General features: G+C 30.2%; 4 protein-coding genes across 11 annotated transcripts; 2 read left to right on the top strand and 2 right to left on the bottom strand.

The window, feature by feature from the left end:
- Nucleotides 1–1,325: 1,325 nt before the first annotated feature.
- LOC111034924 (malectin-A) lies at nucleotides 1,326–4,043 on the top strand. The gene is made up of 4 exons (XM_022316368.1): nucleotides 1,326–2,028; nucleotides 2,097–2,279; nucleotides 3,096–3,153; nucleotides 3,293–4,043. The coding sequence occupies exons 1-4, from the start codon at nucleotides 1,669–1,671 to the stop codon at nucleotides 3,532–3,534; spliced, it is 843 nt and encodes a 280-aa protein (XP_022172060.1). The 5' UTR covers nucleotides 1,326–1,668; the 3' UTR covers nucleotides 3,535–4,043.
- A 533-nt stretch (nucleotides 4,044–4,576) lies between these two features.
- On the bottom strand, nucleotides 4,577–13,394 carry LOC111034916 (serine/arginine repetitive matrix protein 2). Of its 8 annotated transcripts, XM_022316358.1 has the most exons (10): nucleotides 12,556–13,394; nucleotides 12,375–12,476; nucleotides 11,948–11,980; nucleotides 10,431–10,667; nucleotides 10,259–10,321; nucleotides 9,077–9,151; nucleotides 6,620–7,675; nucleotides 5,922–6,452; nucleotides 5,699–5,710; nucleotides 4,577–4,753 (listed from the first exon to the last, which is right to left on the bottom strand). In XM_022316358.1, the coding sequence occupies exons 1-10, from the start codon at nucleotides 12,792–12,794 to the stop codon at nucleotides 4,645–4,647; spliced, it is 2,457 nt and encodes an 818-aa protein (XP_022172050.1). In that variant the 5' UTR covers nucleotides 12,795–13,394; the 3' UTR covers nucleotides 4,577–4,644. The 8 variants fall into 8 exon arrangements, with proteins under 8 accessions (XP_022172050.1, XP_022172044.1, XP_022172049.1 ...); XM_022316353.1 differs by lacking the exons at nucleotides 4,577–4,753; nucleotides 11,948–11,980 and having other exon boundaries at nucleotides 4,936–5,710; nucleotides 12,556–12,797; nucleotides 12,872–13,392; XM_022316354.1 differs by lacking the exons at nucleotides 4,577–4,753; nucleotides 11,948–11,980 and having other exon boundaries at nucleotides 4,936–5,710; nucleotides 12,556–12,797; nucleotides 12,915–13,392.
- A 150-nt stretch (nucleotides 13,395–13,544) lies between these two features.
- On the top strand, nucleotides 13,545–15,971 carry LOC111034917 (39S ribosomal protein L19, mitochondrial). The gene is made up of 6 exons (XM_022316359.1): nucleotides 13,545–13,734; nucleotides 13,798–14,046; nucleotides 15,093–15,227; nucleotides 15,298–15,485; nucleotides 15,565–15,713; nucleotides 15,781–15,971. The coding sequence occupies exons 1-6, from the start codon at nucleotides 13,683–13,685 to the stop codon at nucleotides 15,908–15,910; spliced, it is 903 nt and encodes a 300-aa protein (XP_022172051.1). The 5' UTR covers nucleotides 13,545–13,682; the 3' UTR covers nucleotides 15,911–15,971.
- A 3,105-nt stretch (nucleotides 15,972–19,076) lies between these two features.
- Nucleotides 19,077–23,090, bottom strand: LOC111034931 (ubiquitin-like modifier-activating enzyme 1). The gene is made up of 2 exons (XM_022316377.1): nucleotides 19,240–23,090; nucleotides 19,077–19,129 (listed from the first exon to the last, which is right to left on the bottom strand). Exon 1 carries the CDS (start codon nucleotides 22,375–22,377, stop codon nucleotides 19,243–19,245), a length of 3,135 nt encoding a protein of 1,044 aa, XP_022172069.1. The 5' UTR covers nucleotides 22,378–23,090; the 3' UTR covers nucleotides 19,077–19,129; nucleotides 19,240–19,242.
- Between the last annotated feature and the right edge of the window lie 1,107 nt (nucleotides 23,091–24,197).

Genomic DNA, 24,197 nt, shown 5'->3' with positions numbered 1-24,197 from the left:
TTGAAGAAAATGTACAAGAAACTGCTACTTATAATGATCACGATTATATTGAAACTCAAGATACCTACACCTTTAACCTTTTTTCTCAAGAAATAATTATTTATATAGCTGGGTTTGTTGTTCGTAAGTTAACGTTGATACTTAAGTGTGAAACGTGTTTGAAAAGTTTATTTTCTCCTGATAAGGATTCATTTTTAAACACATTTATTAGCTTAAAAAATAAAGGTGGAAATAGAGGGGGTCTGCTCTATCCGAGTGATGACGTTATTACTATTTGTCTTCATACCGAAAAAGTCCTACGTAGTTTCAATTATAAAAATAAACCAGTTAATGCATTATTTGTGCAATCAAAAGTTCTTTCTCATTTTTTACATAATACAAATATATTCAGTTCTTTAAATATTCATAGAAAAGAATCATTTAGTCCATTGTCTGATCACGTTACACTTCTAATAAAATCTATTTCAACAACCTATATCAAAATTAAAATTCACCATAGTCTTAAAGCTATAAATGAAAAACCATCATTAAGAATGTGGTATAACAAAATAACTCTTTTCCAAGGTCAATAATAAAAATAAAAAAAACTATAAGTATAATAATTTTTCAATATAAGTGATTATTTAGTCCTAATCATTTTAATATTACTTATATTGAGTAATATACAAATGATATTTAATGGTACAATTTGAAGTTTGTAATAGATAAACTATGTAATATTATCTTGTACCTATAATTATTAATTATATAATTTGTATAATATTTGTTTAGGTATTAAAATTATGTTATTTATGTTGTTTTTGTTTTATTACAATAAACGCCAGAAAGGGCTTAGAGTAATACAATGTTATCTTTATATATCTGTGAATACCATTGATTATAAAACCATTTCTAATCAATGGTAATACCTATTTTAAATAGGAAATGGGACTTAGCCACAAAGGAACATACAAAAAAATAATATAAGTACAACGTCTAAATAATATAGCCATATGGGTACAAATAAACTATATTTTTTTCACCCATGTTATATCATATAAATTATTTGTTAGTTAAAATGTAAGTTAATTGATGGCGAGGTAGATTTCATGATTTTAAAAATGCCGCCATAATAACGAATAGATCTAGTTGTCTCAAATAGACCGGGGCCCATAAATGTCGGTGGATCTAAATGACTCAGTACCATTTTGTCTCGGGATCTGAATGACTCGGACCTGGTATCAATTCTTATCAGAATGGTTACCGGGATCTCGATGACGCGGGATCTATTTGTCAGCATACCACAAAAATCATAATCATAATTATTATTATTATTATTATTATAGACCGTCGCACTATCATGGGATATTATTCGATGCCACTAAATTAGGATTGCAACGATGACTCATGACGTCGTACCGGCGACGATCGTAACAGCCGTCAACGCAGATTACCGTGCGCGATTCAAATTGGACTAGTTGGCAAAAATGGATTTCAAACGAAAAACACGTCAGCGAAAGTCAGTCGTATGACGTCGTGTGTGCGAGCCGCTGCCACAGCGTGCGACTAACCGGCGCCCTCGACACCACCGGTAGTAGGTAGTATGGCCCGCGTCGCTGACCGTTCAGCCGTCGTCTGACCGACCGACCGACCACCGACGTAGCGTCCCATCGCATCGCCATCCAACCGATGTTGGCCGGCGGCTACGACATGGCCTGGCCACTGTTCGTCCTGCTCCTGTGCGCCAACGCTCTGTTGTGCCGGTGCCTGGACAAGGAGGACGTGATTTTCGCTGTCAACGCCGGTGGCGACGCGCACGTCGACAGCTACGGAATATTGTACCAGAGGGACTTCAACCGGATCGGCACAGAATCGGACTACGGCAAGAAGCTGTCCATACAGAGGGTCAAGCCCCACGACCAGATCCTGTACCAGACCGAAAGGTATTCGCAAACCACTTTCGGTTATGACATACCCGTCATGCAGGACGGCGACTATGTGATGGTGCTCAAGTTCAGCGAGGTGTACTTTACCAATAGTGGCTTAAAGGTATAACCGTCGTGGGATCACCACCAAGACATTAAAACAAAATCCTTTATCAAAATTTTTTTTTTCAGGTGTTTGATGTCGTTTTGAACGGTCAACATGTTGTAGTACCGTTGTTGGACATCTACGACAAAGTTGGATTTGGCTCCGCTCACGACGAGTACATTGAATTTACGGTAGATGGTACAACGTTATATTGGAGAGGAGAGATATCCGAAATCAAAGGAAATCTTGTTCGAGTGGATTTTATAAAAGTATGCCCTAATGATTCGAAAAATTTTATTTTATTTTTGCCTATACTTAATAGTATCAAATTCAATTAGTAGCCTACCTATTTCTATTTTTTTCATTTGAATTAGGTAATTTGATAGTTTCGATGAATTACAGTGTTACACTAAAAACATTAATTGCCTAGGCAAGCTTTCAAGTTTTTATGGTTAGGTAAAATGTTGGTTGGCCAACATATTTTTAAGCACCTAAATAACTGTTAAAAAAACAGGTAAATATTATTTACCCACTTATCAGAATGTTCAGAAAACACATTATAAAAGTATCAAATTGCACTATTTTAAGGCAAAAAAAAATATAGTACATAATATTATACAAGTTTATTTGCTAACAAATGCATGTTTTATTTGTAGTATAAATAATGATTAATGTTTTAAATAATTTAAAATAATTTGCCCCAATTATAAATTAAAGCCTGTGACAATTTCATCTAGTATAATATTTTGGTAATTTATCATCAGGAAATTAAAAATTTCAATTTAAGTATTAAATATATTAAATAATTTATGGAATAAAACCCCCATCCCATTAACTATAAATGATTGTCTATTAAATATTAAGTATACAATTATTAAAACTAACTAATGACGCAGACATTGTAAATAATTGTATTTATTTGATATTTGTACAACACTTGCATATTTAAACAACTTGTGCTTCAGGTTATACACAATCAATAAAACATTTTGTAGTAATGTGAATATTGTAATATTTAGTAATAATACAAATTTTTTTTTAAACATGATGATTTCAATAAATAATTGTCTTAACCTGTGTTCTAGGGTGAAAGAGATAATCCTAAAGTAAATGCAGTACTTGTAGCCAAAGGCCGGATTTCAGGTATTTATAAATTAGTTTCCATTATAAGGTTATACTATATTGTGTTATCTATTTCACTATTGTACTATTATGCTATACTGTAAACCTATTGAGCATATCATTGTTTTTTGATGATTTCCATTATTTAATATTTTTTTAGACATACCGAGATTACCAGATTTATACTCTGATATTGAACCACAACCACACGATGAGGTAGACGTAGAAGAAGATCCATCTATAAGTGACAGCAAAGATCCTGTAAAAATGGTACAACACACTAGAAATCCTAGTGGACCTAGAGCACCAGATCCACAAGATGTAAATTCCATGAAGTTAATGCCAATATTTGGCGCTCTGATCGCATTTTTTGGAGCACTTCTTCTACTCTGCAGACTATGAAGAGTTATATAATAAATATATATTTTTAATATTCCTTTTTTTTCTTTTTTTTATATATATATTACAAGACTATTACAGTATGTTCAGTATTTTTTTTTATATTTTAATATTATTAAAGAAAAACAAACATAAATTGCACACATCAAAAAAATTGTTATGGTTACACATAATACTGTTACCTAATTTTTATTACAGTTGTACATAAACATTTTTTCATAGATTTGCTTATTAGATATTAATATTTATTTTAAAAAAATTTTGTGGAAGCATATTTGTATTTCAAAGGACTGAGCAATTAGGTTTGTTAATATTATGCTTAATGTTAAAATTTTTAATTGGGAAGTGGTTTATTGTAGTTTTTAAAGACTGTTTTTATTGTATATATGTTCAAATGAATGACAACAATAAAACCAATATGGTATTTTAAAAATGAATTGTATTAACTGTCTATAATTAAATTTGTTAAATGGTAACTTGTAATAAAGCAATAGTTAGGTGGTTGTTATTAATTTGCTTATATCTTATTGCACATGTTATAATTACAAACAGACATTTTATTTCTACCAAAATCGATTAAATATGTTCAAACTTAAAAATGATATAACATAGAATACTATGTAATAGCGAGTTGATATTTTGTATTATATTAAAAAAATTTAAATACTGTCGGTACTTTTGGTCCATTTTTGAAAATTACCGAACAACATTATTTTAAACATACACATTTTGTATATATAAATAAAAAAAAATATATATAATAAATTAATAAATAATAACATAGAACAACATATTATCGGTAACATGAAAAATATTGTATTATTCCCGTCAAAAATAATATATCACAAAGATTTTAAAACATTTACAAGACGTAAAAGAACGAATTTTGACTAGATTTCGTAAATAATAGTCTCATGGATACTCTACATGGAATGTAAGTTATAAAATCACTTGTTTGCTAGGAAGATTAAAATAATAATAAAATTATGAAAAATGATTATTTCACATTCCACAAATATTTGACTAGAGTTAGTTAACTTAACCGTTAAACGTTGGCCTAATGGTTATTGCACTATAACAAATTGTGTTAGTTTACAAAGAAAAAGTTCCGAGTTAGTGGCTCTCAGCAATTGGTGAGTCGTGCACGCTGATGACACTATCCGTATCAGAATTGGTGGAAAACGGCGTTAGTCTTGTGTATGGGATAGGTCTTTTTCTCGCACTACAAAATAATTTTTAACTGTTATTGGAGATTTAACTGCAGAATTCAAAATATTTGGTGAAAATGGAATTTCGATATTTACCAGCTTGTAAACAAAAAAAACTGCCAAAAATCAAAACTTAACAAATCTAAATAAAAAAAAAAAAAATAATAAAAATAAAACACACAAATTATAATATAGCCATGATGCATAAACTTATCTGAAAGCAAAAACATAAGTATGATGTCACTTGGTATAACAATTCAAAGTGCACAAATGATTTTCACATGATCGCTTTTCCTACAAGCGATATTTTAAATAAGGTGTCTGTGACGGTCTACTACACTGTTCCAAGTGATACGTGAGGATGTACAATAAAATGTGTTGAACAACAAAAACGTACATGAGATAATTTATTTGTTTATTTGGTACGATTTTGCATTCAATTATTTGTTGTATTTTTGATAATTCAAAAAAAAAAAATGGTAGAGAAATAAAAACACAGTAAAAATTGTTTGGATAAATTCAAATCGCACAATTTTTTTTTATTGCATAGATAATAGTAATTTATATCTACATGGTCATGCATAAATATATTCTACTAGGAAAAAAAAAATAAATGTTGTTATAATTAAAAGACAATTTAAGCACATAAGGGTGGCAAAATAAAAATAATCAATAGTCAAAATAAAATTTGTTTTGCTAATGTAATATTGAATTAGCAAAAATAACTTTTTCATAAATTAACGGCTCATCATTTAGATATTATAGGAAGAAATATAATATATATACACAAAAATTAAGTTTTTTATGGTTATATTCAACTGTAATAATTAAGACATTAACTTCTCATTTAATTTTTTTGTAAAACAATAACTAAGACTTGCCATAAATTTACAAAAAGGTTGTATTTTACACACACTGGACAATATTTATACAAAATACATAAACTGATAGCCTGATACCTGTGTTCCAGTCTCATCATCCAAATCGTGATTCGAGCATAATTTAAAATGAGATAGGAACATAATTTTACTATTTTGTTTGAGAATTTGAGTAAATAAAAAATTTTAACATATTATGTTTTATATAGTTTAAACAAACAATTTATGGAATTGTTTAACTCAAGATATATTTAATTAAAAAATGAAATAGGAGGTATAGAACACACACAATATTAAAATTTACCTTGTAATTCGTCTTCGATCCAAAAAACTAGGCGACCCTCGTCGCCTAGGTATAGATGCAGATCGAGACTTTGAACTACGGCTAGACCCAGAGCTGCTTGAGTCCCGGCTAGAACTAGAACTGCGGGAGTAATGACTGCTTGATGAACTACTAGTCGAACGTGAACGGCTTGAACTATAACGTCTTTTGTTTTTGTAGGATGGTGATGATCTACTGCTGCTACTACTAACACTGCTCCTCTGTCTCCGAGATGAACGTTTGCGTTTAGATGATTTATGCTTACGCCTTGGACTTGATTCTTCACTTGAGGAAACTCGTTTCTTACGTAAACGTTCATTTGAGCTAACTGACACGGACCGAGATCGAGATGTACTATCTTTAGTACGACGACGCAATGGGGGTGACTTTTTCTTTGAATATTTATCTTTAGATCGTTTTAATGACTTATGATGGTCGACACTTGTGTCACTTGCACTGCTGCTACTGCTACTAGAGCGGGAGCGCTTGGACTTTTTTCTAGTATTCACATCACTACCAAAACATAAATGAGCAGAATAAGTAATTATTGAAGAGAAAAGCACATGTAAAACTAAGCAAGAAATGTAAAAGTGAATAAATAAATATATATTGTTAACTTCTCAGTTAATTATTAAATAAACAAATCATAGATTTTTATGACAAAAAAACATTTTACAAACCTGTTACTAGATGACGAATCTTTAACACGTCTTCGTTTGACACTTTTCTTTTTAACAGGTTCTTCATCTGAACTTTGACTTGAACTGGAAGAAGTCCTAATTTTACGTTTTTTCTCCATTAGTTTTTTTTTTAGATGAAGCAGTGCTTGCTCTTGTTTTTCGTGCAACTCAAATACTTTTTTTATTTTCTCTGTAGTGATTTCTTTAATTATATTTAAATCAATATCTTCGTCCAACCCACCTTCTTCACTTGTAGTAGAATCGAAAATTCCTTGATCTATGTGATCATTTGTCTTTCGAAATTCAGGTTTCTTATGTTGATTTTCACTGTTTTGTAATGTTGATTTCAAGTCGTCGGTACGACCATTTGACTTTGCTACAACTAAGCTATCCTCACTATCCTCGCGCAATGAAAATGTATATTTAGTACTCTTTGAGTTTTTTTCTTCATTAATGTTTGATTGACTCAATTTAGCACTCAACCCCTTAGGAGGCGGTGTATAACATGATTTGTCACTATCACTATCTACAGGAATACAGGTTAACTTTGAAGGTTGAATAGGTTTCTTTTTTAATTCTTTAACAGGACTCCTCGAATTCCGTTTTCTTGAATTGTATTTTGAGTCTGCTCTATCAGATTTTTCTTTATTTGATTTACTGTCATCACGATATTTATCATAATCTCTCTCTCTATCCCTATCACGTTCTTTTATTGGTGTTCTATGTCTAGGTGAATTTTCATGTTTTTTAGAATCACTAAAGATATCTATAGACTTTGTTTTGTCAGGTTCTTCAGTTACTTTATCTTTTTTCAAGTTTTTAAAGTTTTCTGGTTTAGAATCTTTTTTACGGTAATCGTCTCTATCACTCTTATACTTGTATTCTATTTCTTTTGTATCATTCTTAAATGTTTTATCATTATCCCTTTTATGTTTTTTATGGTTATTATCAGAATCATATTTTTTTTTAGTTTCAGTAATTATTTTATTAGATTTATCATCACCATACTTGGATTTAACTAGAGACAAATTCTTGTTGGCTTTTACTTCGTCAATTCTAAAAAAAAAAAGTGTTGTCCATAAATATAATTGATCAATCATGAAATTAAAACCAAAAAAAATAATGTTATAAACTTAGAAGTTGATTGTTAGATCTTACTTTTCAATTATAAAAATTGATTTTTTTTAGAGTACTTTAATTTCTAAGTAATGCAAATTCTATTTTTTAGTGCTTTACCAGCATTTACTAACTTTGTCTATTGTATCAATAATATTCTAAAAACACTTTAGTCATAACAAGACATTTTCAGTAAATTATGACAAAAATAAAAGCAAACAACATCGTTGTTGCCTAATTGTCAAGATATTTTTATTTAGCTAAATATATCAGCGGTCACTAACATTTTGGACCTCACAGACCACTAAATCTATAATTTCAAATTCTATGGACCGTTATAAAGTATAGTGTTTATACTATAAAGAATTAACAAAAATTAAAAATAACGTAACTTTCCAGTCAACTGTTTGTTTGTTAATTGTAGAAAAACTAGTGGGAAGTCTTCTATTAAGAGGACGTGACACCCGCATGTGTTGTCTCCGTCTTACAAGTGCGTAACATAGCAAATTGTACTCTCAGCAGAACACGTGTAGCTCCGTTAGTTTAAAAATTAGTGCGAATTGACCTCATATAAAATCTAAAGGTAAGATTTTTATCTAGGCAACCTCATAGGATTTTTATTATATTTTAATTTTAACACGAGTTATAAGTATTTTAAGATGTATAAAAAATTTACAATTTTAAAATACTCATAACTCGTGTTAAAATTAAAATATAATAAAAATCCTATGAGGTTGCCTAGATAAAAATCTTACCTTTAGATTTTATATGAGGTCAATTCGCACTAATTTTTAAACTAACGGAGCTACACGTGTTCTGCTGAGAGTACAATTTGCTATGTTACGCACTTGTAAGACAGAGACAACACATGCAGGTATCACGTCCTCTTAAAATTGATGATGTCAACAAAGAAAAGAAATAATTTTATGGATTTTAAATCAAAAATTAATTTGCAAATTTTCGGATTTTGATGATTTTTTCAAAATTTTAATTTTAGATAAATATAAAAAATAATCCTACCTACATTATATCTTTAATATTTTTGTACTGCAATTGTACAGTGGTTGGTGACTGCTGGATTATAATATAACCTTTAAGAACTTAAATCGCTCAATAATATCACAGTCAAATATCCAGAATATTGTTTAATTTGTGTTTAAAATAAGTATTTTTCGTCTAACTGTATTTAAATAAGAATATTTTGTGTAACGCCATAAGGTATGTTTGAGAAAAAATACCAATGCAGCGTTATATCAAATAATTGTGTATGCAAAACTACAATTTTAACTAAATATACTTTTTTTTAAATTAATTTTTATTACTTATTAATAAAAATACTACCTTGAACTATCTTCAGATGAAGAGTAATGTTTCTTTTTATGTTTTTTTGATTTTTTCTTTTCACTTCCCTTTTCTCTGTAAAAACAATACATATATAAATTATTTAATATTTACAATTACATTCAATATGTAAAAAATGAATTTTATCAATTACAAAAAAAAAAAAGTAAAATATTCATAAAAATATTATCCTGCCATTTTTCTGAAAGTGTAAGATAGTTAGAGTTTTTATTATTATTTATTTTACTTAATTCAATTAGTGTACTAAAAATTAATTAAAAATATTTTAGAAGATTTACCAATGATCAAAAAAAGATAATTAAATCCCAATCATGTAATATGAAAATGTTTAGAACTAACTAATATTTAATATCTAAAATCATTAATGTGAAATAATATAGTTTTCTACATTTATTCCATTAATTTAAACCAATTGAGGGGAAAAAATATTATTATAATATGATCAAGTTTGAACATAGAAAAATAAATACACTTGTTATAAAATAATAATGAATTCAAAATGGAAAACAAAAATTTTGAATTTTGTTTTTATTTTATTTACATATTCTAGGGGATATAAAAAATAAAACTAATACTGAATAAGTAAAAAATAAAAATGTTTAAAAACATTTCAATTACATACAATAATAAATTGTCAAATAACCTAAATACGTGTATTAGATTTTGAGCAGAACAAGAAAACTATGTTCATTTCTTTTTTTTTAGTTATTACTTATCAGCAAATGAATAATATTGTTATAATAATTAATATTTTAGTATTTATGTGAGTATAGCAGAATACAATACTGTATGGAAAATCACACCAAAACAAAAATTATTGTATGGAAAACATAGTAACTTACCACTATTTAGTTTAATATCCTTTAATCAGTTTAACTAAACAGTAATCAACAAATTGCCTAATTAAACAAATAGTTTTCACTTCATACATCTAAGTGTGTCATAAAAATGCATAAAGCTACTATTTATAAAATGATGATCAAAGGTTTACTTAGACAATTGTAGTTCTTCTAAACTAAAATTAGATAAAAATACTATTACATACACAAGATCAAATTTAATCTTTGATCATCAGCTTAGTGGCAAATATATTTTATACTTATCCTTAAATGTAAAAAAATGTTCTGATTAATATTTATAAAATTAAAGTCTTAAACATACTTGTCACTTTTATGGGATTTTGATTTCTTCTTCTTTCGTTTTTTGTGTTTAGGACTTTTAGACCTTAAATGAAACAAAATATGAATAAATTATTGTACACTTCTGTTAAAAACTTATAAATGTTCCAAATAATATAAAATATGAGTTAAAGTAATAAAAGTATAACTCTTACTGTAGTTCGTTAGCTATACTGCTGTCTTTATTTGTTGAGGTGTCTTCATTCATTTGTGTTTGCGCAAGTGCTTGGTCCACCTGCAACGCTTTTAACTGGGCCAGTGCTGCTTCTTTAATTTTTCTTTCTGGATCTAAGCTAGAGCCTTCAATAAAAAATTCTGATATACCAAAAGCATCTCTAAGTCTTGCATTCTTTTTTAACTGTTCGTCGGCAAATTGATGAGAATCCCTTACACTGAAATATAAAATAAAAATGAATTATTTAATAATATAAGACTATATAAAAAAAAAATCTTAAAATATGAATATAAACATATTTTTTACCTCTTAATACCAACATAATTTTCTAAACCTAACAGACAAGATTATGATATACTTACGTTCAAATAAATTCCTAATATATTAAATGCATACAACCTACATAATTTCTTTTATATACCAATAAATTATAATAACTATCTAATAGCCACACACATATTATTTAAAATACTTAGAAAGTATAGGACTCGAAAGGCAATACAATTTTTTTAAATATTTATTTACTTAAAATACCTTAAAAATGATTTTAAGCTATTAATATTAGCAAACTGCATTCCATTAACACAAACAGTGTTCAGACAACCCCAAGGCACATGATGAAGGAATAATGATCCCTTTGAATTTAAAGTTGATATTGAGCCATTCATAGTACGGGTTCTATCCATACAACAATCACAAATATTCTGCTTATTTTTTTTTTTTCGTCGACGTCTAGATTTTTTTTTCTTGAGATTAACATTTACTTGTTGGACAGATTTTGTTTCAGCCATTATCATAGCATTTGTAGGGTTTTTATACACAGATCTTAGAGTTTTTTTCCATACTCGCTTGAAACATTGTTGTTCCACATTATTTGGGTATGACATTTTATTGTTATTAATGCAGTATAAATCAATTAAGTTAAAATATATTAAATACTAAGTTAAATCTTATCACAATTTCAAATATTTTGAAGACTTGAATATTAATTTAATTTATAAATGGAAGACTAAATGTATTATTAAAATACTAATATCACATACAAATTTTGGAAGACATAGTTACATATTTAATTGTGATTAGATCATGGTGGTTTATACTGTGGTTCCTTCATGGTTTACATAGTTACTTTACAATATTTTATTAATTAACACTAATTTTACTCATTATAAAACTCAAAGCAAAATTAACACACGCAACTAAAGAAAAAAAACATTCATGAATATATAAATGTATATAGACAGTGACTCATACACTGTTTACCAATGGGGGTGCCTTTGATGGTGAAGAGGGGTGGGTTGTAGTATTGATCCAAACAGGGATGCAATGTTAGTGGAATAACTTCCCTTTATATACAGTGATTACATATTACATTTTTTATTAACAAATACATTCAAATTGTATTTTGTTAAACAATATTTTGACCACTAAATAATAAACATTGTAAATTTTAAGAATCTTATAAAGCAAAAAAGTAGATAAAAAAAAAATAGATACCTGTATTTGTAATTATTTCTTTGGAAGAATAATCTAGATAAAATTTATCAAATTTATAAAGCACAAAATTAAATTCAGAGAAACTCTTATATAAATTGCTGGTTTGTAATAATAATATGCAATATATATTATAAATAAATGTTGATAGGTACAAAAAATTGCATTCAACAGAATAAATCTGTATAATTTATCATACATATTAAAACCATAAATACATATCATTCTGGTACTAACATAGACTACCAATACATGAAATAATAATAGGTGTTTAGTAAAATATTGTAGAAGCTCTAATATTTGTCATTATTATCAACAGATTAATTTTTAAGTAAGTATTATATAAAGGTTAAGAAATATGTATATACTTTATATATATATATATATTTATACATATGATTGACTATAATATATGATTATTTATACTTACATAGGTCTACCGCATTCATCATATTCAGTCGTAGTCTTTTGTTTGCCCATTAACGTCGTTCTAAACGTATTTATCTTTTTGATAATTTCATCTTGGGAAAAACTGTAAAACAAGTGTTTAAATAAGATCGAATGTAGGTACTGGATTTAAATCAGCACAATATTTGTCGAATAATAAATACCCTTGGTCTTCCAAAGACTGTTCGAGTTCAATGCATTTCAGCTCGACCTTTCGTTTACGGTCGTGATCCAACAGCTCCTGGTTGGGCTGACGGTTGGCAGCAGAATCTATTTTGGCCAACTCTTCGTCGGTCTTAAATGACGTCTGGTCTTTGACTTTTTTTATGGCCGCCCAATTCCGTTGTACGTAACCGTTGGTGCCCGATCCACGGGCTGTTGCCAAACCGATTCCGTTGTACATCGTCTGCGAAAAACCAACAAATCGCAAATGATTTAGAAAATTGACTCGTAGAAACGTAAGATCAACGCAACACAAACATAGTCAGTTAGCCACTAGCTAGTACTTAGAGTCAGTACTCACTATCACGAACGTCTAATGTGTAATAACACTTTTATCGGGAAATATAATAATAACGAGAGTAAACACAATGGTAATGCCGCACGGCACGCGCATCATTATACGATCATAATACCGCACCAGCAGGCTGCACCACTAGCGCTCAAATTTTCGAAGACGAAGTCTGGATGTCGTAACCACTGCAGGCCGATTTTTGATAACCGAGTGCCGACTACCGAATCATCAAGTTGGTAATGGTGCTTAGTAAGCACTGCTTACTGCTGAGTAAATAATGGTATGATCTAAGTAATGAACTAATGAATCACGATATAAAAAAAGATCTGTTCACTGTTCAAATCCTTTAGGAATTAAGACCTTCTGGTGAACGTCCCGTTTAGTTGTGAAATATAACGTAAAGTCGTAAAACCTTAGATCACAATAATATTCTATGGTCTAAGCTTGGCAAACTCGTATCAATTACATCTTAGCACACTGCGTAGATTATCTTAAACCGTGTTACACACCTTCAACGCGACCACGATTTAAGATATACCTATATATCTTATATCGTATATCTTAAATCGTGAACGCGACCACCCGTGGTCTTGTGTTATCACACTATCACAGAAACTGATAAGGCGAGAATATTTGATAATTGATAGTGATAATTATTAATTTCCACTATTGCCGAGCGGTGCTAGTGCACCTTAATTTATTTTTTATTAATTCGCTTACAAATGTTTGTAAATTGTAAAATGAGTACATAAACCGTTCGAAAAAACATTATTCAATATGTTGCTGAGAAATTTAAAATTTCACGGATTTCAGTGTGGATTTGCACCTGGTAACATTCCTATATTTTGTACAGTTTTTAAACACGCAAGATTGCTAAATATTTTTTTCACAGTGCTTCAGGTATCCAGGTCGTATAGCAATTCCCCACTGTCTGACGTTCAACAGTCCTCTGATGAATCGTTATCCGGAAAACAAGTTAAACCTGAAAGAAAATCGGTTGTGCCGTCCAATTCTAGATTTATATATCCAGAGTTTTTACCTGATCCTAAAATGGAATGGAGAAACTCGTTACGAGAAAAACTAGAACGCATGGACATGATACAACGAAGAAAACATATAGATATACCTGAATTTTATGTTGGTAGGTACTAGATAACTATTTGATCAGATGTACATTTTTTTCCCCAAAAGTCTAACAAATTTGCTTATTGCTACATTTTGTTAGTAAATATACTGTTAAAAAATAAATAACTTATACTTTGTCATTAAAATAATAATTTTTCATTAAACGTGATTAAGTAATTTTATTTTCCAACTTATTACCAGTGACAGGCTAAACTTAAATTTTAAATTATTTTATTTCATATTTAAGTATTGACTACCTCCACCACTCCACAATATTTATTTTTATTTTTACAAGTAATTTACAATCTGTATCATTGATACAATAAGAATATATGCTAAAAGTACATTCACAGGAAAATAATTTGATAAAAGGAGCCACCCATTGATGACACTTTCTATAGTTATTAATTATTAATTTTTTTTTTTTTATATATAATATATTTTATTGTAACAAATCACTACACCACTTGCGCTTTAGGCGTCTTCGAGGATTACCTGGTATAGTAGTGGAGGCCAATTTTTTGATAAGTGGATTCGAATGAGTGCTTAGGTGGTTGTAGAATCTTTTATAGAAACATTTAGATTCCTCAGCTATTGTTTTTAATTTTAGATCTGAATGAAGGGAACAATTTGAGACCTAAGGAGGTGCATTTGTTAATTTCCTTAGAGCAATGTTTGGTAATGCTTGAATTTTAAAGTTTGTCTTTTTTACGCTACCCCATAACTGCAAACCGTACGCCCACATTGGTTTGAGTAGACTTTTATTTATAAGAAGTTTGGTGCGCATGAAGGTATATTTATTATTGCATTTCCCCACAATATACATTATTTATTTATGACAAAGTTTTAATATGAATAAAATATGGTTGAAAAAGTTCCGACCATGGCTAGCAATAGACCAAGCATAGACTTAGTGGCCACTGTCACCACCTCGTTGAGAAGTTGAAGTTGCTTGCTTCAAAACTGGCCTGCCACTGCTTACTACTAAAATATCCAATTCGTGTATATTTGGTATACATGTATACATAAATCTAATATTTAACTAAAATTTTTTTATTTTAGGGTCTATCATGGCTGTTTCATCATCTAATCAACACGCTCCTAATAAAGCTACTCGTTTTGTGGGTATATGCATACAACGTTTAGGATGTGGTCTCAGAGCTAATTTTACCCTTAGAAATGTTATTAAGCATATTGGTAAGTGAATATAACAAACATGGTTTGTTTTAGATTATACTAAGGCTAATTTAAATTATCTAAAATGCAGGTACGGAAATGAAATATCAACTTTACGATCCGACTATACAAAAAATTGAAGTTTTACGCTTAGAGAAACGTCTTGATGATGAATTGTTATACTTAAGAGATGCTCCTAATGAATACAGTACATTTGATGAAAATATGGAAGTTGAATATTTACCTGAAGGAGCACCTGTACCAGTGAATCCTGAAATGGTAAAAATTAAATAATGATTAAAAACTAACTTCAGAAATTACAGCTGAATATATATACGTATATATATTTTTTTTTTAGGTCAAGCTAAAACCTAGACCTTGGCGTGCCAGGTGGGAAAGAAAAAATATGAAAGGGTTAGCTGACTTAGGGCTAGAAGATCGGTTTTATGAAAGAGCTGAAGAATTAGCAACGCCCTGGGAGAAATATGACTTAATGAAACAATACAGGTAAATTAAATTTTTTACTTCTTTTATTGACTATATTATATTTTTAATATAATCTTTGGTGTTATAGGAAAACAATACCAGAAGAAGAACAAAAAGAAATATTTGCTGAAGTATATTCAGAATTACACGAAGTTGAAGTAATGCGCAAGAAACTAAAACGAAAAAAAGTTTTTATTAAGCCTTCCAAAAATGTATAGAATAATAGTTTCAATTATGTACAATATAATATTTAAATAAAGATTTTTTTCTATCTATAAACATATTTCTTTATGATCTAATAATCATGTAATAAAATATTATTTCATTTGATTGGCAAGCTTATCTAGTTTTCCAGTGTAAGCTCCGTTTACATAATATATTAAGGGGATTCGATACCGTCATTTTCTGTTTTTGTCTAACATACGCGTGACATAGTAATTTAGACGTGTTTTTTGCCAAATATACCAATTGATCTAATGAAGCGATAAGAATTCTAAAAACAGATTTGAATTTGTCGTCAAGTCTACTTGAAATCGACTTTCCCACATTTATGATTTTTTGATTTTAACTTCTCCGAAAATTGAAATACAAAAATTTTTAAATGCTCTTTTTTAATATGACATTTTTAGGAATTTGGGGGATAATATCAAAAATGTGGGAAAGTCGATTTCAAGTGTACTTGACGACAAATTCAAATCTGTTTTCAGATTTATTATCGCTTCATTAGATCAATTAGTAAAATAGTAATAATAATTACCTAACCTAACCTACCTTTTAGTATGTTTGGCAAAAAATACGTCTAAATTACTATGTCACGCGTGTGTTAGACAAAAACAGAAAATGACGGTATCGAATCCCCTTAAGTTATTAATTGTAATTTTCATGTCTCATGATGAAGATGATTTACTAAAATACCCCAGATCAGTAGATACTAGATATCAAGTATACATGTCATACATTTTCAATAAGTTGATTGGGACAAAGTGTAGGAGTAAAGATAAATCCCAAATCACGGAGAAGTAATTGAGGTATTATTGATGAAATATAAAGATCTAACTGGGTTTTTTAAGCAAGTAAATGTAATAGAATTTTGAATTTTAATTATTGAATGATAAGCCTAAAGTGTTGGCCTCGGACACAAGAATGTTTAAGTCACTCTGGAGTAAGTAACAGTTATTTATTGAATAAATACATAAAATATATTTTTATGTCATCAGCAAATCCCAAAAACTGTCGTTCGGGGTTAACACTATTAATGAAGGTAGATATTACAAATTTAATAGTTTCAACATTAACATCAAAATTGAAACCAATACAGTAATATTTTAGAGAAGTTAGGCAGTGTCTAGTTAAAAAGTTAACCTAATTCATATGTTGGTAACTTTTAACTGACTAGTTTATAAAAAAAATATTAGAAAACTTAGTTGGTAACTAAGTTATTTCATACACAAATAATATTGTAACTTAATTAGTTATTTTGCTAAAGTTATTAGTAGTGATTTACCATATAAGAAGATGGACATGTATTCTATAGAAACCCACATGAATATTGTATGGCAAGTCTAAAATATTGATGAACCCCTGGAGGAAGCGATATCTGCCAACAATTGTACTCAATACATTATTATTATAGTGACTAAAATTTTCCCTTTTAAATAAAATTAGGAAATTAAGGCATTTATATTTTCTCCGAAATTATGACATTTAAGAAGTCTGTTAATGTTAATGATAATAATAACACAGCCGGAACAACCAGGCTAATTTCTGATGTGCCCAAGTACTGTATATTTCCTGCAAACTAAACTTTAGAATAATATAAAATATAACATCCTTATAACCAACCCCCCTAAAAGACAGAAATCTACTTACAACAGAAAATAACAGCAGTACAGTATAACCTGTATACTATAAGTCTTAGTCTCCCTACAACTGTAAAATCAGTTGGTACCAACTACCAAGCAAATCCGTTCTACAATTTTACTGTAGTAACAGTTACTGTTATATGTAAGTAACTTAAATTATTATTTTCCTGAACATTTGTGACTAAACTTATGACAAATTCATTAATGTATATAATTAACTTTAATTTAGCTTAGTCATTTTTTATTTTAGGATAACTTAACTTGAACTAGTTAAAAAAATGGTTTACTTGCCTAGTTTGAATTTTTGTATGATTAACTGACATACATAAAATAAAATTATAATTTGAAGTATAAAATAATGATATCAAACAAGTTGTTTTTTTTATAGAAAACAATTTATTTGTTCATTTGATTAAATACACTTTATTTGTTCAAATGCGAAACAAGTTCATTCTTTTACAAAAAATTACATTTTATTAGGTAAGCTTTCAAATCTACAAAATGTCTTTATAAAAATTTTAATTCTCTAAGGCAGCCATTAAATTTTTCAAAACCAGAAAATTAGTTTTTCAATGTGTATTGAACTTTTATCATCTTATTCTAGATAACCCATATAATTACTATATTAGTCATTCCTCATTATTCTACACTAATAAATATAACTAATATATACTTGATGGACAAAATAAGATGTTGGATATTGTTGTTTAATACTAACAACTATAATTTATTATAAGATTATAGGTACAGCAGATAAAATATGAAATCCGGGAAATTTCTGAAATTACTTTCAATAGAATTATAAATAATTCACATTAATATGCAATATACATGTGTACATAACAATGAAATTTAAGTTGTGTATAAATAACTTTATTAAATTGAAATACAAATTTTAAGCAAAACACAATTATAGCTTCCCCATTCATATGATCATTTTAAAATTATATTAATTCAGTGTTTTTAGTATTGACAAATTATAAAAACAATACCTATTAGTAAATTAAGATTAATTTTTATAGTTGAAAATAATTTTAGATTATTACTTTGGATAACATTTATATATAAATATATGTATTTTATATATTATTGAATATTTACACAATAATTACGAAAATGCTACATTAATTAGTCTGTAAAAAATAAAAATACACATTCCTTCATATGCTACATTACCTTGGATTTTAACACATTGAAAATTAATATACTACTAACAAATTTGTAAATTAACATGTATCTATTAAATTGTATTTGAAAAAGGCAAGTTCAAAAATAAAAAAATCACATTTTTCTTCATTTTTTATCAATATAAATATTTATTTCTATAGTTAGACAGAACACCAGAGTTAGAAAAAAGTATATATATTATATTTGTTTTATTTGTTTTAATTGTTGGAGATAAATATATAAACTTATCTTATATTTTTAATATAATAATTAATATATATAAAAAAAAAAAACACACATTGAATTTTAAATTATAAAAAGTAATAAGAATTATTAGGTACCAAAAATGTACTTGATTGGCTGGGTCTTTGATTACCAACGTTTACTTTTTTTTTTTTGACAAATTATCTGAAACAAAAAAAGAAATAATATATAATATTAAACTATATAAGTTTACAACTCTTCAAGTTAACATTATTAATACAAAATTGAATAAGTTTATTAAAATATAAATTTACCTTTTAATATTGGAAGTCTGATGGCAAATTGTACTTAACATAAGGTACTTCCACATCATCACCATCAGTGTTGTTACAGCATATTTCAAAAACTAATGATTTTACGTGTGATTCAATCCTTTTCTTTGATATATTGCGTACGATTTCAGACATTTTAGTATTGATACGCTCTTCCCTTTTAGCTTTAGGCATAAAGAATGAATATAACATACAAACTCCTTGAGAAAGCATTGTGATTTCTAGTGCATGTTTTTCTTTGAAGTAATTTAAAAATTCATTCAATGTAAGTTCTCCTTCTACTTCAAAACGATCCCACAAAGTCCATTCAACATCATAATATTTGGATTTTGGTGCTAGTAAGGGTTCAGAAAAACCAAAGAATGGTAAAGCTAAATTCACAAACCCATTTTTGTATTTTTCCAAATCTTTCAATCCTCGAGCTAATTTAATGAATTCTTGACAAACGAGACCAGCAACAACGGAAGTTGTTGTGGCAATTGCTGGAATGATTTTACCAGCAATGAGTTTACTTCGATGTCTATCAGCTGGTTGAATACCGTAATTTGTTGCTCTTAAATTTGAAGCGGCCACAATAAAATCAATATGTAAATTATTATCATCATCTTTCTCAAATTCTAAAGGAATAATTTTTATGTTTTTTAGAGAGTCTGTTGGTGGTAAATCCTTTTGAGTTTTATTCAATTTGCTTTGGTCATAATTTGAGGATCCATTCGTTATCTGTGAATCATTTTCAGCAATCCTTACACCAGACTTTGGGACAAACTCAGGAACTTTAACCGAAGATACAACATTGGCAACATAGACACGATCCCTTATCTGATTAATATTATAGGTTTCTGCTCTTAAATTGGCTGCTGTCAAAATATAATCCAAATGTAATGTATTATTAACGTCAAATATAATTGGTTTTGGACAACGTTTGGGTCCTGACCAAAACGGTTGACCACTAGTTGTTGATTGATCTGGTGGAAAATTGAATAAAAGTTGTTTGATTTGATTTGTGAATTGATCTTCAAAGTGCATTCTAGCCCATTCAATACAATCATCAATACTTTTAGGGCGTTCTGCAACCGAAGCTCTTACAGAATCCAAAATTTCAACTGGTTGGAGTCCAGGTAAACGATTTGTACGTTCAATGAAAGTAGGATCTTCTAAAAATTGTTTTACATTTTCTGGAGTTTGTTTGTAAAGACCTTCAAATAGATCTCTAGCCCACTGTAATGTATGTTCAATAGCATTTGGAAAATTTTTAAGAGTACAAATTGGTATGCTTTTTTCTGGAGGATCCTGAGATGTGCTATAGGATTCTGTCAAGTTTGGTATTACTACTTGTGTGTTACCTTTAGTACCCAATGTTCCAGACTCCAAAAGTGGTTTTTTGTAGAAAACACAACGTCTGTCCATATATATACGAGCATCAACATTATCCAAAGCATTAGCAACACCATCCAAATTTTCAAAAAAGGTATCGTTATAAGTCTGTTCAGTTTCAGGACAGACCCTATTTGTTTGTGGTTCAACGTTCACGTGAGGATTCATAAGTTTAATTGCTTTAGCGGCTGTTTCAGATTTTGATGTTTGTACATCTTGAACTCTAAACAAAAACTGTCTGTTCAGGTTAGATTTTTCAATTAAATCCATATCAGTGACATAAATTTTGCCATTGCCGCAACCAACACCCATAATAGCAAAGTTTTTCAACAATTCACATCCAATAGCCCCAGCACCAACAACAAAATATTTCAAATTTCCTAAAATGGATTGGAATTTTCGTCCATAAATGGAGACTTGACCATCATAGCGATTACCAATAGGCTTGGCATCTTCTTCGGTAACTTCTTCTGGTAAAGATTCAGTAGCATCAAAGTAAAGCCATTGAAATATTGGACTAAACTTACCAGAACATGATTTCATAACTTCTTGAGCAACAATACCACCAATAAAAGATGTCATTGGATTAATATTACCGGCACAGACTTTTGAAAATATTTTTATTAGATCAGCGTCAAGTTCAATAGAATCAGTATTTACACTTTTGGTTAATTTTAAAAATTCATTTGCGTCATCAGAACTCCATGGAATAGGTAAACGACCATTCACGGAAACAAACTTGTGAAAAGTTATAAATGCTAGATGCAATTGAGAAGGTCTATCAAATTTTCCAAAATCAGAAATGAGATATTCTGGTTCAGCTAAGGAATTTTTCAACGATTTGAAATTTAATTTTTTTGGCATTTTCACTTGTGTAGCAAAACCACCCTTGATATAATCTGAGTAAGATGTAGTATCACCAATACTAAATGTGTATGGTCCTAAGACAGTTATTTTTTTTGGTTTACAGCCATTTATTTCAGTCATACCCTGTACTTCTTGAAACGTTACATAATCTCCATCTTCAAAACCATGTCTAGACTCATCCATACATGTAACTACTCCTTGTTCTTCCTTAGTAACACCAGCTACCATAACAGAAATTGGATTTTCACCCGTTGAGTCAATTACAGTGAAATCCTCACCAAAATCACAGAACACTTGGGCAAACACCCCTCTGGTGTCACCAACTATTAAAGCAATATTGTTAAGATGTGTAATTTCTGATATGCGCAACTGTTCGTCTAGTGTGGTTTCAGTCAAGACGACAACTTTAAACTGTTTGAGATACGATTCGGACAAAATTCCAGTGTATGCCTTGACGGGCACATAGGAATTTAGCTCACCCAACTTTGGGCAACTGATTTCCGCCCTATTCTTTCCGATGTCATTTTCGGTCAGATAGAACTGTGACGATAGGTCGCTGTAGGTACACACGACAGAATCGTGTAACGTAACAGATTTGACGCCACCAAGTATGACTTTCTTGGCGACTTCCACGCCTAGACCACCGAGCCCGCTGATCAGTACGTCGGAAGTGGCCATTTTGCGCATAGCTTCATGGCCCAAGACATACAGCTGCCGCGAGTAGAGGCCCTCATCGATCTCCTCCACGCCGTTATTCGACATTGTTACCTGATTCCTCGGTGCTGAGTCGACGGACACTGTAGACAGTTCACCGGAAGCCAGTTTACGCTTCTTGGCCGGCAGTTCACAGGTGGTGTCTAGTACTTCAGCACCAGACATCGGACAATACAGAAACTAATCGTGGAGTGCACGGCCTTTGGTGTTGTTATTAATACGGTCACGGCGATAACGGTATACGCGCACTGTTGTCGCAATGAGTTACGAGGAAGCGGGAATCCAATGAAGTTTTCACTCGCAACGATCGTGCGCAATGTCGGGGGGAAAGAAGCAAAAAAAAATCGACGCGATGATAACGACGATTGTGCAGTGGCGGCAGCGAACGGTAATAGATATTGCGTTATAATATTACTATTATTAAACTACAATACCGTGGAATACCCGGCGACGAACAACAATAATAAATTACTTAATATTATATTTTGTCGAATTATTGTTATTAATATTATCGGTGTAATGTCGTAACCGGCGATAGCGAGTAAGTTACTGTGGCGGCGCTGCACTGCTGCTGCTGCTACATCAATGACGGAGTGGAGTGGATGGACGATCGGACGGTAGTATAATTAATAAGTATTAACCAAAGTCCTGTTGTAGTCAGCGGAGAGCGCCGAGCGGAATGAAAAGTATGCACTGTAGTGACGAAATCACGGAATGATGATCGCCGAGCCGCGGGTGGAAGAGAACGTTTGACCAATGGCGTCGACTGTCAGGCGCTCGGGTTATCGGTCAACACCGGCGTTTGTTGTTTATCTACCCGCACAAAGGACCGGAGCTGTGCAAGCTTGTCGCCGTCGTCGGGCCCGTGTTTCCCGACCAATCGTATGGCCCGTTATAGCCATTGAGCCACAGAATAAAGTTCTAACCTGCTTCCACCGTCCGCCGACCATCGTCGTCGGCGACGCAGACGATAATACCGAATCAGCTGCAATTAATAACCACGGTAGCGGTTATGCTCCATTAATGCGTGGCTACACTGTGCCAAAACGCGCGCTTTTTGGTTGTCGATTCAAAACGTTATTTTTCTAGTCCACCAACAAAAAAACTAAAAAAATGTCATTTAATAAAGCAGAAAATTACTACCCAATCTCGGGCTTCTAAACTCAAGTTCTGACACTTATTTACAGGCCCCTAACAACAAATTTTGAGCCCCTGTACTATACGTTTTCGCAGGCCCTAACAAACCTAAAATAATACAAGTGCAACATATTACAATTTACAAGTAGGTAATACGGGTAATAGAGTAATAGTAGTAATACATTATTTGTAGGTAGTTCAAAAGAAATTTCGCCACTGCTGCCTGCACAATATTGAATTATCATTTGATCAGGCATCAGCTGTGAAGCTGTCTGCAGTAATACTGGGAAAAATTAATATAATACCTATGTGGTTAGCCGTTAGGTATGAATACCTATAGGTTATCAGGTTTATTTATAAAAACATTCGTGAATAGTAAAATAATAAATAGAATATTCACATAAAATGATGGAGGTGAGAAGTTACTACTATGCTTATAAAAATAACAATACATTATTTGTCGACAAATCAATTTAATTTTTTTTTTAACACTATCAAAATGGTCGTCAGTTTTTTAGGACATTTAAAACATCACTTGTACTAACTTTTGGTCTATTTAGTAAAGATTTATTTTATTTAAAAAAAAAATTATATAACCTAGTGAAAATCTGTAATCTTTGTGTTTTTGTATAAGTATTGGGCGTAATCTTTACAAAAATAAATTCAGCCCTATAAGTAATGTGCATTGCTATGATTAATGTGTTAAAAATGAAATAAAAATCAAAGTTAATCTTGAATTTTTTTTTATACTTTTGAACATCGCTACACCGGGTATTCAGCTATTGATTTCAAAGGTGTTTGGCGTATTAGTGTATTACAATCTGAACTAGGTTACACCAAAACCAAGA

The sequence above is a fragment of the Myzus persicae genome, unplaced genomic scaffold (genome assembly GCF_001856785.1).
Source record: "Myzus persicae strain clone G006 unplaced genomic scaffold, MPER_G0061.0, whole genome shotgun sequence".
Classification (NCBI taxonomy): Eukaryota; Metazoa; Arthropoda; class Insecta; order Hemiptera; family Aphididae; genus Myzus; species Myzus persicae.
Note: the sequence above shows the minus strand (reverse complement) of the source record. Positions and strands in the feature narration are given on the sequence as shown.

Coding starts and splice junctions, on each gene's coding strand:
- LOC111034924 (XM_022316368.1), top strand. CDS start 1,669: ATGTTGGCCGGCGGCTACGACATGGCCTGGCCACTGTTCGTCCTGCTC. Junction 2,029..2,096: donor TTACCAATAGTGGCTTAAAG/GTATAACCGTCG, acceptor TTTTTTTTTCAG/GTGTTTGATGTCGTTTTGAA. Junction 2,280..3,095: donor TTCGAGTGGATTTTATAAAA/GTATGCCCTAAT, acceptor CCTGTGTTCTAG/GGTGAAAGAGATAATCCTAA.
- LOC111034916 (XM_022316358.1), bottom strand. CDS start 12,794: ATGTACAACGGAATCGGTTTGGCAACAGCCCGTGGATCGGGCACCAAC. Junction 11,981..12,374: donor GATGAATGCGGTAGACCTAT/GTAAGTATAAAT, acceptor AATTTTATCTAG/ATTATTCTTCCAAAGAAATA. Junction 6,453..6,619: donor GATTCGTCATCTAGTAACAG/GTTTGTAAAATG, acceptor ATGTTTTGGTAG/TGATGTGAATACTAGAAAAA.
- LOC111034917 (XM_022316359.1), top strand. CDS start 13,683: ATGTTGCTGAGAAATTTAAAATTTCACGGATTTCAGTGTGGATTTGCA. Junction 15,228..15,297: donor AAATGTTATTAAGCATATTG/GTAAGTGAATAT, acceptor TCTAAAATGCAG/GTACGGAAATGAAATATCAA. Junction 15,714..15,780: donor GACTTAATGAAACAATACAG/GTAAATTAAATT, acceptor TTGGTGTTATAG/GAAAACAATACCAGAAGAAG.
- LOC111034931 (XM_022316377.1), bottom strand. CDS start 22,377: ATGTCTGGTGCTGAAGTACTAGACACCACCTGTGAACTGCCGGCCAAG.